General features: G+C 41.4%; 2 protein-coding genes across 2 annotated transcripts; both read right to left on the reverse strand.

Annotated features, from left to right (window-relative positions):
* Positions 1–951: 951 nt before the first annotated feature.
* On the reverse strand, positions 952–4,319 carry LOC123695117 (WD40 repeat-containing protein SMU1). The gene is made up of 8 exons (XM_045640848.1): positions 4,109–4,319; positions 3,970–4,036; positions 3,624–3,882; positions 2,599–2,799; positions 2,258–2,378; positions 1,864–2,068; positions 1,208–1,780; positions 952–1,132 (listed from the first exon to the last, which is right to left on the reverse strand). Exons 1-8 carry the CDS (start codon positions 4,132–4,134, stop codon positions 1,034–1,036), a joined length of 1,551 nt encoding a protein of 516 aa, XP_045496804.1. The 5' UTR covers positions 4,135–4,319; the 3' UTR covers positions 952–1,033.
* A 1,122-nt stretch (positions 4,320–5,441) lies between these two features.
* On the reverse strand, positions 5,442–10,567 carry LOC123695166 (cyclin-dependent kinase 2-like). Its single transcript, XM_045640926.1, has 4 exons — positions 10,386–10,567; positions 9,936–10,131; positions 6,945–7,217; positions 5,442–5,849 (listed from the first exon to the last, which is right to left on the reverse strand). The coding sequence occupies exons 1-4, from the start codon at positions 10,499–10,501 to the stop codon at positions 5,442–5,444; spliced, it is 993 nt and encodes a 330-aa protein (XP_045496882.1). The 5' UTR covers positions 10,502–10,567.
* Between the last annotated feature and the right edge of the window lie 244 nt (positions 10,568–10,811).

Genomic DNA, 10,811 nt, shown 5'->3' on the forward strand with positions numbered 1-10,811 from the left:
TATGTAATTTTTATGTTTTAGTATTAATTTGGAAATATTATTGTAAATTATTAACTTGTATTTTTTTTACTTAAAATTGTATTATTTAGGCCTAATTGTAAATAAAAAATTCTTGGTATTTATCTGATTAAAAGCAAAATAAACATCTCTGGACAATATTCCAGAGGAAAGCATACAACACCCTGAGATGGCGGGTGCTTTAAAAAAAAAAAAAAAAAAAAAAAAAAAAAAAAACCTAACCCAACCTAACCTAACCTAACCTATAATATCGGGTGTAATAATGAGCAATTAAGTTATCTGATTGCATTTCGACTAAGATTCAATACATTAAAGAATACCCTAAACATTAACATGTTATGAAACTCGTAAAAAATAATGATCTCATAATTATTATAATTACAACAATATACTATCACAAGTTATAAGTTGATCCAACACGGATTCCATTTTGTTAATGAGTGTACATGACTGCGACGTAAACGTTGCGAATCTGCCACGCGTCCGCAACGAATTCGCTGAGCATCTGCGGCGTGTTCGTTGCGCGCCCGCAACGTATTCGTTGCGCACCCGCTCCGCTTTGAAACCGCTCGCAATGTGTCGTGTGTGAAGTTTCGTGATTGAAGTGTCGTGTGTGAAGTTTCGTGTGCTAAGTGTCGTGTGTGAGGTATCTTGTGCGAAGTGTTGTGTGTGAAGTGTCGTGTTTGAAGCGACGTGTGTGAAATGTCGTGTTTGAAGTATCTGTTGGAAATTAAATTAAGACAGCCTCGATTAATTTTGTTACCAACGGTTTAATTATATTATTTAGACAGTGTGTAGATACTGTTTATACGATTGGTTTTTCGAAAACGAATTACGAGTGATTAAAAATTCAGTCGTAATCCATACCGAACACTCCGTAAAGTTCAAAACTCAGGCCACGTGCTCATTAAACCATTAAGGAAAACAAAATAATAATTATTTTCAATATTTTATTGATCTTATCTCATAATGACTTTCATAGGAGCTAGCTTAAAAATACATTTCACGAAGCCGACTACGGTTTCCAAAGCTTGAGCAGACCGTCCTCGCTGTACGTGGCCAACAGGTTCTGGTGAGGGTGGTGCGTCATGCCGATCACCGCCTTCTCGTGGACCTGCGGACAGAGATGTGACGGGGTGAGTGTGTGTGAGAGACGGGGGCCGGGCGGCGGGCGGCGGGCGCTACTCACGTTGATGGTGCGCTCGAGCTTGCCGCTGGCGGCGCAGAAGGCGTACAGCACGAGGTCCTCGCCCACGCAGTACACGAGGCGGCCGCGCGCGCCCAGCGCCGCGCACACGAGCGCGCCGCCCTCCTCCTCGCGCCGCCCGCTCGACAGCGAGCGCACGATCTGCCCCTGCATGTTCATGATCACCACGGTGTTGGTGCGGTTGCACACCACGAAGTGCTCCGGGTTCTTGGGCATCAGCAGCAGCGAGTTGACGGGCGGCTCGCCCGAGCCGAGCGGCTTGAGCGTCGCCGTGCACTCGGCCGAGCGCACCGCCCACACCTTCACGGTGCCGTCCGACGAGGCGCTCAGCACGGCGTGCCCGTCCGGCGTGAACGTCGCCTCGTTCACGAACGACGCGTGCCCGCGGAACTCCTTCAGAACCTTCCCCGACTTGAGCCCGTGGATGCGCACGGTGCGGTCGAACGAGGCCGACAGCAGCTGCGAGCTGTCGCGCGTGAACTGCAGGCACGTGACGCCCTTGGCGTGCGCGCGCTCCAGCTTGCGCTGCACCTGCCCCGTCGACACCTTCCACACCTGCAACACGCGGCCGGTCAGTGGGGGGCGGGTGAGGGTTGTGGGGGGTGGGGGGTGGGGGGTGGGGGGGGACTGAGCCGCACCTTGATCTTGCCGTCGTTGGAGCCGGCGGCGAGCGTGTCGGAGTCACGCGCGAAGGCCAGACTGAGCACGGCCTCCTCCATGCTCATGTACTCATCGTGCGCCTGGTAGCGCAGGTCCTTGCGGATCTTGCCCGTGGTAAAATTCCACACCTCCACGAGCCCGTCCACCGAACCCGTCACGAGGTACTGTCCGTCGGGGGAGAACCTAATAGGTACAAATTTTTTTTTTTATATATTTATATCGATCGCGAGGCGGGAACCAAACCTGCCAATATAATCCCCCCTCTATAATTCTTTAATAAAGAAAGCCAGAATTCAAAGTAAATCTGAACAAAATTTGAGTAACTCTGAAGTTAGCATAAATTTTATAATTTAATTTAATTGGTATACTAACCTTGCACATTCAACATGTGATTTTTGACCGAACTTAATTATTTTGGATACATGCGTCGGGCATTTGTCATCTTCTTCATCTCTGATGGCCGCTTTGCCTCTGAACAAATCAATCGTCGTACCTATTAAAATATTATACATATTTATATCATGAAGTACATATTCATATAGAATCACATACAAACAGTACATGTTCAGACGTGGTAGTGTGATAGGATAAATTATTGTCTATATTACAATTTAATTTTTTATAACTCATCACTGGATGGCCACATTTCACATATAAGTTATCAGATAAGTAATATGCGACAAAGTAAAAAAGTAACACAGTGAGCGGGGTACCCGGCGGTAGCAGGCCCTGGTGCTGCTGCCACTTGAGCGCCTGGCCGAGCAGCGCCAGCAGGCGCGAGGACGGCACGACGGACACCTCGCCCGCCAGCGCGGCCGCCAGCGCGGCGCGGCGCCACTCCTTGCCGCCGCCGCCGCCGCGCGCGCCGCCGTACGCCTCGCGCGGGTCGAAGTACGACCGCGACAGCATGTTCTCTGCGGGCAACCGACCGCCGACGCGTTAGTGACGCGCCACGCGACTGACTCGCGTGTAGCTGGCGTGCATTATGTTTCGAGTGATTTTGATGAAATTAAAACTTCATCATTACAGCAACATACCGTGAAGCTTTTTAATTTACACTTATAAAAGTTAAAAACGTACGTAAATAGTAAATACTAAATATGCTTTTGTAGTTAAACTTCTTAAGACGCGTTGATAGTGTAATTTCAAGATTTTACGCGACATGGTAATACCGTCGAGGCGACGATTTTGGTACCTTCGAATCTTGCCAAAGAAGTTTCACTTCTGACACGTGTGCTGAGCACACACACTCTTTTTTATTTTCATACTGTTTTACAAGATTACAAAATATGTATATATTTTCCCACAAAATACAGCCTGTGGATGTGACTATTTTAGGTGAAACAAATGGTAAGACACTTCAGCTTCTTGCAATCTAGCCTTAAAGAAATTCCCTATATAATTAAACCCTACCTCGAGAACCATATTCTCCATTGGTGACAACAGAATCAAATTGATGCAGAAGTTTTTGAGTTTATTGTGAACAGATAGACAGAGGCTTTGGAGGGCTGTGTTTTTTTATTAATGTAGTGAAATCAGAGATATGATCATATTCCTTCATCTAAACACAAATCTAGTGATCACATGGTGCAACTTAAGGAGTTATTAGTGAAGCTTACAGTGGTGGAGGGCCAACCATCCAGATGGTATGGACGGAACTGGTTTATGTATGTTTATCATAATATATTTCATGTAAGTGTCAAACCACAGTAGTAACTAAATAATGAGCTGAACCAACCAAGGTGCATGTATCTATCTGTCTCCTGCTGCTTCATGAGCAGACAGGGTTGTGTCTGACGCAGCAGAGTTCGCGCGGCACCCAGCTCGCGCAGCTCTATGAGCTCTAGAACCACTTGTTCATACAGATCCATCAACTTCTTGTCCGGCAATTTCAATGATGCTGTAGCCTTCAGTACTGTATCCCAGTGACCGTTGTTAATATCTGCACAGAAACCATCCACACTATCCACAGTGTTCAATGATACACCGGTTTCTTCCTAAAAGGTTGAAGCATATAAAATACAATTTGGAAACTATAATATTACAATTTATAGGTATGCAATCTTAGCACAAAATGATCAAACCTGAAGTGTTTGTAGTGTTTTCGTCAAATTAGATTCCTTAAGATATTGTTGAATAAGACGTATAACGCTGGAAAATTAATAATTATATAAATAATATGTTTAATAAATTAATAATGGAGTATAATTATTGTTCACATACTCTGCTGATTCTATTTCAATAGACATAACGAAGTTGTATGAAATATAAAAAACAAATTATTGGCTTATTTCAGAAATTACACTTTGCAATTGATTTAGGTTAAATTAATAAAGTTAAGTTTATTTGATAATTTGATGCAATCTTCAAAATCAGCTTGTAAATAAATTCCTACGATAAATTCAGACAACCCTGACAGTTGACATTTGACAATGACAGCTGACACATACATATAGAAAGACATGACATTGACAACTCTGGTCTATGATAGGAACAGCTAGCGCTCACTTTTAACCTAGTAACTATTTATTACCACCAAGCTTGGCCCCCGCAATTTTTTTTTGAAGTGAAACTTCTTTATCGGGGTTGTAAAAAAATTTAGTGTAACATTTTTTCGTCACGCGTGACATTTTTCCGTTATGCGCCATCTTTTTCTTATCCCTACCCTTCGTGATTCGACGTATAAGTTCTGTAAAGTTGCATATAGTTACTAATTATTTTTAAAAATATATACTGTTTGGTTGGTTTGTTCCATTATTAGTTTATAAACATTTATCATCGTTTGTTCTTCAGTCTTAGATCATACTTAATGATCTAAGTCTTCAGTAAACAAAGATAAATCCCACGGGAACGGGAACTATGCGGGTATTTCTTTGAAAATGGGGGTTGCGGGTTTTTGTTTATTTCAGGCTCAAGGCTTTATCTATGTACTCTGCGTGATGTAGAAGTAAAAATTAATAACTGGCTCTAGATTACGAAGAAACGGAAAATCTTATAACTTGAGTACCTATATAGTACCCACTATTACACACGCACACACACACAACACACATACAAGGCCTAAACACCAAAACACACACATGCGTGCCGAAAAAACAATTTCTACTTTTATTTGTTTGATTGTTATACATTTTTTTTTTCTTCTTATTGGCATTTCTTGAATACTCTTTGGAAGAGGGTGCTGATTCCTGACATACAGGTTTTTACCTAGTTTGGGAGTCTAGAGACTTCAATATTTCAAAGTGTAAAATTTTTTGTCAATAAAGAATTTTTGTTTTATTTTATTTATAAAGACTGAAAATGATCGCATAGGTAGGACCTCAATGCGCTGGTTGTCGTTTTCATTAGTCACAATACAAATTTCGACAAGTGGATAATAAACTGTGGCCACAGCTTGTTTTGGATAATGCATAAAGATATTTTGCATTTTATAAGTTTTCGGCGAGTGACTTAAATACAGAATAAAACTAAGACGAACCAAGTAACATCGACTTTAATATCCAGGATATAATCAGAAAATAATAAATATCTACAATTAATTACAATTTGTCTAATATTAAAACAGGGCAGAGATCGATTCGGCGGGCGGGGCGAGCGGGGCGAGCGGCGAGTGCGGCTCGGGCGGCGGGCGCGGCGCGCGGGCGGCCAGCGCGGGCAGGTCGGGCGGCGTGCGGCGCGCGTCCGCCAGGTACGGGTGCTGCAGCGCCGCGCGCGCCGCCAGCCGCTCGCTGGGCTCGTAGCACAGCATGGCCTCGAACAGCTCGCCGGCCAGCGGCTCGGCGCGCGCGGCGGCGGGCAGCAGCTGGCGCGCCTCGCGCCGCGGCCAGCGCGGGAATGCGGCGCGGAAGTCGGGCAGCAGCCGCGCGCCCGGCCACACCTCATCGCCGGGCGTGCCCAGCGCGCGGAACACGCGGAACAGCTGGTCGATCTCACTGTCCCCGGGGAAGAGAGTCCTGCCGCTGGCCTGTACGAGTTGTCAATGTGAAGCTGATTAATTTCGCTCCAACAGCAAAATTTCATATTTCTCAATTTAATCTCAATTAAATATAGATTCTCTCGATTTAATATGTAAGTAATAAAATAAAGAAGTCTCTAAAGACAAATCTGCAGTAGCAGATTCTACTATTATCTATACTATTATCTATTTAGTTTTAAAGTTCTCAGTCCCGCCGGTGTTTCTCGACAATACACCATTACAGAGGGTCTCTCAATATAAGTATCTGGGCCACTGGGTCACGGACGAACTCGTGGATGACGCCGATATTGAGAGGGAGAGGAGGGCGCTGGCCGTCAAGGGTAACATGCTGGCCCGTAGGTTTGCACGCTGCTCTCGCGAAGTAAAGGTGAGTTTGTTTAAAGCGTTCTGCCAGTCCTTTTTCACGTGCAGCCTATGGGTTAGCTACACTCAGAGGGCGATCAATACCCTCCGGGTTCAGTATAATAATATGTTTAGGATGTTGCTGGGGTTGCCGAGATACTGCAGTGCGTCAGGAATGTTTTCGGAGGCGCGCACTGACGGATTCCACGCAATCATGCGAAAAAGAGCGGCATCCATGATGCACCGTGTCCGGCAATCGTCCAGCAGCATCCTAGCTGTCTTCGTAGACAAATGGGAAAGCAATGTCTTGAGACACTGGATTAAAATCCATGTCTCAAGCGCATTATGATTTAAAATAGTAGTGTTAATAATTATTTGTGTAATTTGATACTAACATAGTTTTTAAGGTAAAAAGATACTAACAATTATATGGATGCAATTATCTGAAATAAATCAAATAAATAAATAAAAATAAATAAATATACTAATATTATAAAGCTGAAGAGTTTGTTTGAATGTGCTAATCTCAGGAACTACTGGTCCGATTTGAAAAATTCTTTCAGTGTTAGATAGCCCATTTATCGAGGAAGGCTATAGGCTACATATCATCTCGCTAAGACCAACAGGAGCGGAGCAATGCGGGTGATACCGCGAAGCACAGCTAGTTTGATAATAAAATTTAAGTTATTTTCTATTAAATTTTTAAAGTATTTTATGTATGTACATGTATATAGTGCTCACCATTTCAGCATAAATACAAGCGAGACTCCAAATATCGACAGCGGTGGAGTAAAACTTAGCACCGAGCAGGATCTCCGGCGCGCGGTACCACAGCGTGACGACCTCGTGCGTGTAGGCGCGCACGGGGATGCCGAAGGCGCGCGCCAGCCCGAAGTCGGCCAGCTTGATGCGGCCCTCCGCATCGACCAGTAGGTTTTGCGGCTTCAGGTCGCGGTGCAATACGCGCTTTGAGTGGCAGTAAGCGATGCCCTCGAGCAGCTGCCGCAGATAGCTCTGGTGGACAATAATAAGAGCGAGGGGCTTTAACATGTACAAATTTAAATTTATTATAAAAAGGAAAAAAATCACATCAACATTATAACCTGAATATTCCTTTTTTTTATCTTTTTTTGCTGCGATCTGTCTCCATCATGCTTGGGACAATAAGCGGCATGTTGGACATATGGCATGCACGGTATGTGACCTGTGTCACATCCTCATTATAACAGTGTGGTCACTGTGTGCGGACTAAATCTTGAGGTATTTTTCGTTTCAGTCGTCGTGCTTGATGATCTTCACCCTTAAGGGTCTGGGCGAGAATATTAGGGTGGTGCGCTAAGCGGTCTTTATATGACTTTGTGTATCGTTGGATCTCTTGTTTCGCAGTAGGGATTTTTAGGTCATGGTGGAGGAGCTCGTTAGGTATGTACCACGGAGAGGTTGTCATTTATTTATTTCTTTATTTATTTATTTTTATTTTTATTTATTTATTTATTTTATTTATTTATTTATTTTATAGTCATTATTCTTAGCATCTTGTTTTGAAATCTTTGTAATATCTCAATATTGGAATTAGCCGCGGTTTCCCAAAGTTGGATCCCGTATGTCCATATGGGTTTTTGGATAGCCTTATATACTAATATTTTGTTCTCAAGGGACAGTTGGGACTTTCCACCGATGAGCCAGTGCAGTTTTCTAGCCTGTAGCCCAAGTTGTTTTCTTTTAGTGAAGATGTATTTTTGCCAGGTTAATCTCTTGTCAAGGTGAATTCCGAGGTATTTCACATGGTCAGCTTGAGGAATTTCAATGTCGTTTAATTTTACTGCGTGACATAAGCCTCTTCTCAAAGTGAATGTGACGTTTACAGATTTTGTTTCATTTGCCTTCATACGCCATTTCTTGAGCCATTGGGAGATTTCATTACGTGCCTTTTGAAGTATCTCTGAGGCTATTACTGGGTCACTATGCGTTGCTAGGATAGCGGTATCGTCGGAAAATGTACCTGTGATGACTGTTGTGTGTGTCGGTATATCGGCAGTAAAGAGCAGGTATAGTACAGGTCCCAACACGCTGCCCTGAGGGACTCCCGCCTTTATAGGACACAGCTCGGACAACGCTTCTCCTTCCCGGACAATGAAGTGTCTTCTTTCCAAGAATGATTTTATAAGTTCATACAGGTAATTTGGTAGTGAGGATTTAGCTTTATAGAGTAGGCCATCGTGCCATTGCCTGGGATATGTCCAAGAAAGCACCAGAGCAGTATGTTTTTGTTTCCAAGAACTCCATAATTTTTTTTGTGAGCCTATGTACCTGATCAACAGTGGCATGTTTGCTGCGGAACCCGAACTGGTGATCTGGTATTAATTTCTTTTCCGCGAGTATGGGTAGCAGGCGTGTCAGTAGAAGTGACTCATATATTTTAGAAACGATCGGTAGTAGGCTTATGGGCCTATATGACTTCGCCTCTTCAGGTTTTTTGCTTGGCTTAAGCAACATAATAATCATCCCAACCTTCCATTGATCAGGGAAGAATCGTAGCCTCGTTATGGCATTGAAAAGAGACGTTAGGTAGATCATTCCCGATTCAGGCAGCTCTTTTAATAAACGATTGGTGATGAGATCGTAACCAGGTGATTTTTTTGGGTTAGAGCACTTTATAGTATTGTTGATCTCCTTTTTTGAGAATTTAGGCGGGGGGTTTTCCGTATCCATATCTGTGCCTAGAATATTCCTCTACGCCTTTATACTCATGATTTTAATCTTCTACTTTTTACAGGTGGTTTACCTGTAAAAAGTAGTAGTACCTTACTTTTAATTTTAAAATTGGAGACAATGTACTTTGTGAACTTTAATTAGCTGTCTTATTTTAAATTTTTTCCTATCTTTTTTATTTCTTCAATTATTGCTCTCAGGGCTCACTGAAAATCGGTACTGCAACGGTTTTTTTTTTACGTCACAGATGTTCTCCGTAAGTATTGTATAAATTGTTTGCATAATGTCCCTGTGAGGTTATGTGCCATTAAATAAATGTTTTTTTTCTTTCCTCTTTCTTTATTTTTCTGTTATAGGATTTTTTGCATTGAATCAATTATGTATTCAATTAGAGGTATACCATACACATAAACATTTGTTTTTTTATGTTGGTGTATGTTCATGTGTGCATCAAATGCTTTGTAGTGTTTATTTTATTATTAATTTAATGTTAATTAATAAAACATAGTTTTTGTGAAAAATGTTTGCTCCAATCCTGCACTCATTTTGTATAAAAACTCCTAGTGGTCTCCCCATATAATATATTATGTAACCCATGTTACTATAATAGTCTACAGTAGTCAGGGATCATTGACTTGTTGAAAAAAAAATTAAACCTTCTATATTAAATATATGGGATATTAAGATCTCAAACTAAATGATCTCAACTATTAGTTTTTAATGTCAAAAAATTGGGATATTTCTCATTTTATATAAAAAAAGTTATTATTGCCATTTTACTCATTATGTAAAGTTCTTTCAATATCAGTTTAAAGTATTTTGATATCTGTAATATTTACGCAATAATCGCTTGTACACCCTTAATGAAAACACCCTGTATTAGTCTATCTATTATTGTTTCACATATTATAAATATTTTACATTGAAAATGTAACAAATTTTATATAATCAGTTAAGTAAGTAGTTTCTTGTTCTTATAATATATTTGAAATTAATATTAAAATTTAATTTCAAGAATACCTTCACAAGATCCAGTCTAAGGGGTCCTTTTGTCAGGTCCATTAACTTTTTGAGGTCCATATGCATGAATTCGAAAACAAGAAATAGTTTAGCATCTGCAAGGATAACATCCAAGAGCTGCACTACTGACGGGTGCCTTAGGTCTCGAAGAACTGATATTTCGCGCAGAGCGGTAGAGGGAACCCCTTCCGGTTCACTGAAAGAATAAATACATTACACGTCTACAACGGTATTTTAAAACTATGCAGACAATTAGTTACTATCATAAGTATGCCTGAAACTATTTCATCGAGTTCATAATAAGGATTATGATAAAATACCAATGTTTCGTCGGAAAAAACTACACAATCTTATGGATACACATATTCTCATTTTTATAAAATACAAATTGAAGGAATTTAATAACAATAATAAAATAGGTTATCTGTCACATTTCGCGCCAAAACATACTTTTCAAGTTTTATTTTTTTGAGTGCAATTTCCTTTCCTGATTTTCTATCCTCTGCCTTGTAAACCACTCCATATGTGCCTTCACCAATCTTTTCAACATTCATAAAATTTTCCATTTATTGTTTATTTATAAACTAGTATTACTTAAAAATATTCAGCTACAAATTTGGCAGCCATTGACAATTGACATATGTATAGCTGTCACCAAAGAGGATATATAATCACTACGGCTGTCACGCCACAGAATACAACATAATAGTAGCTAAACGCTACAGAACGGACACTCTCCGCCTCCCGCCAAAATTAAACACCAAAATTAAACCGTGAGTAGGGCCTTTAAAAGGCCCTACTCACGGTTCAACACAACCCACAATCTGCTGACACAATTTGTTGAAGTCGCGATTGAGCGTTCTCTACTCACGATTC

This window comes from Colias croceus, chromosome 10, assembly GCF_905220415.1.
Source record: "Colias croceus chromosome 10, ilColCroc2.1".
NCBI lineage: Eukaryota > Metazoa > Arthropoda > Insecta > Lepidoptera > Pieridae > Colias > Colias croceus.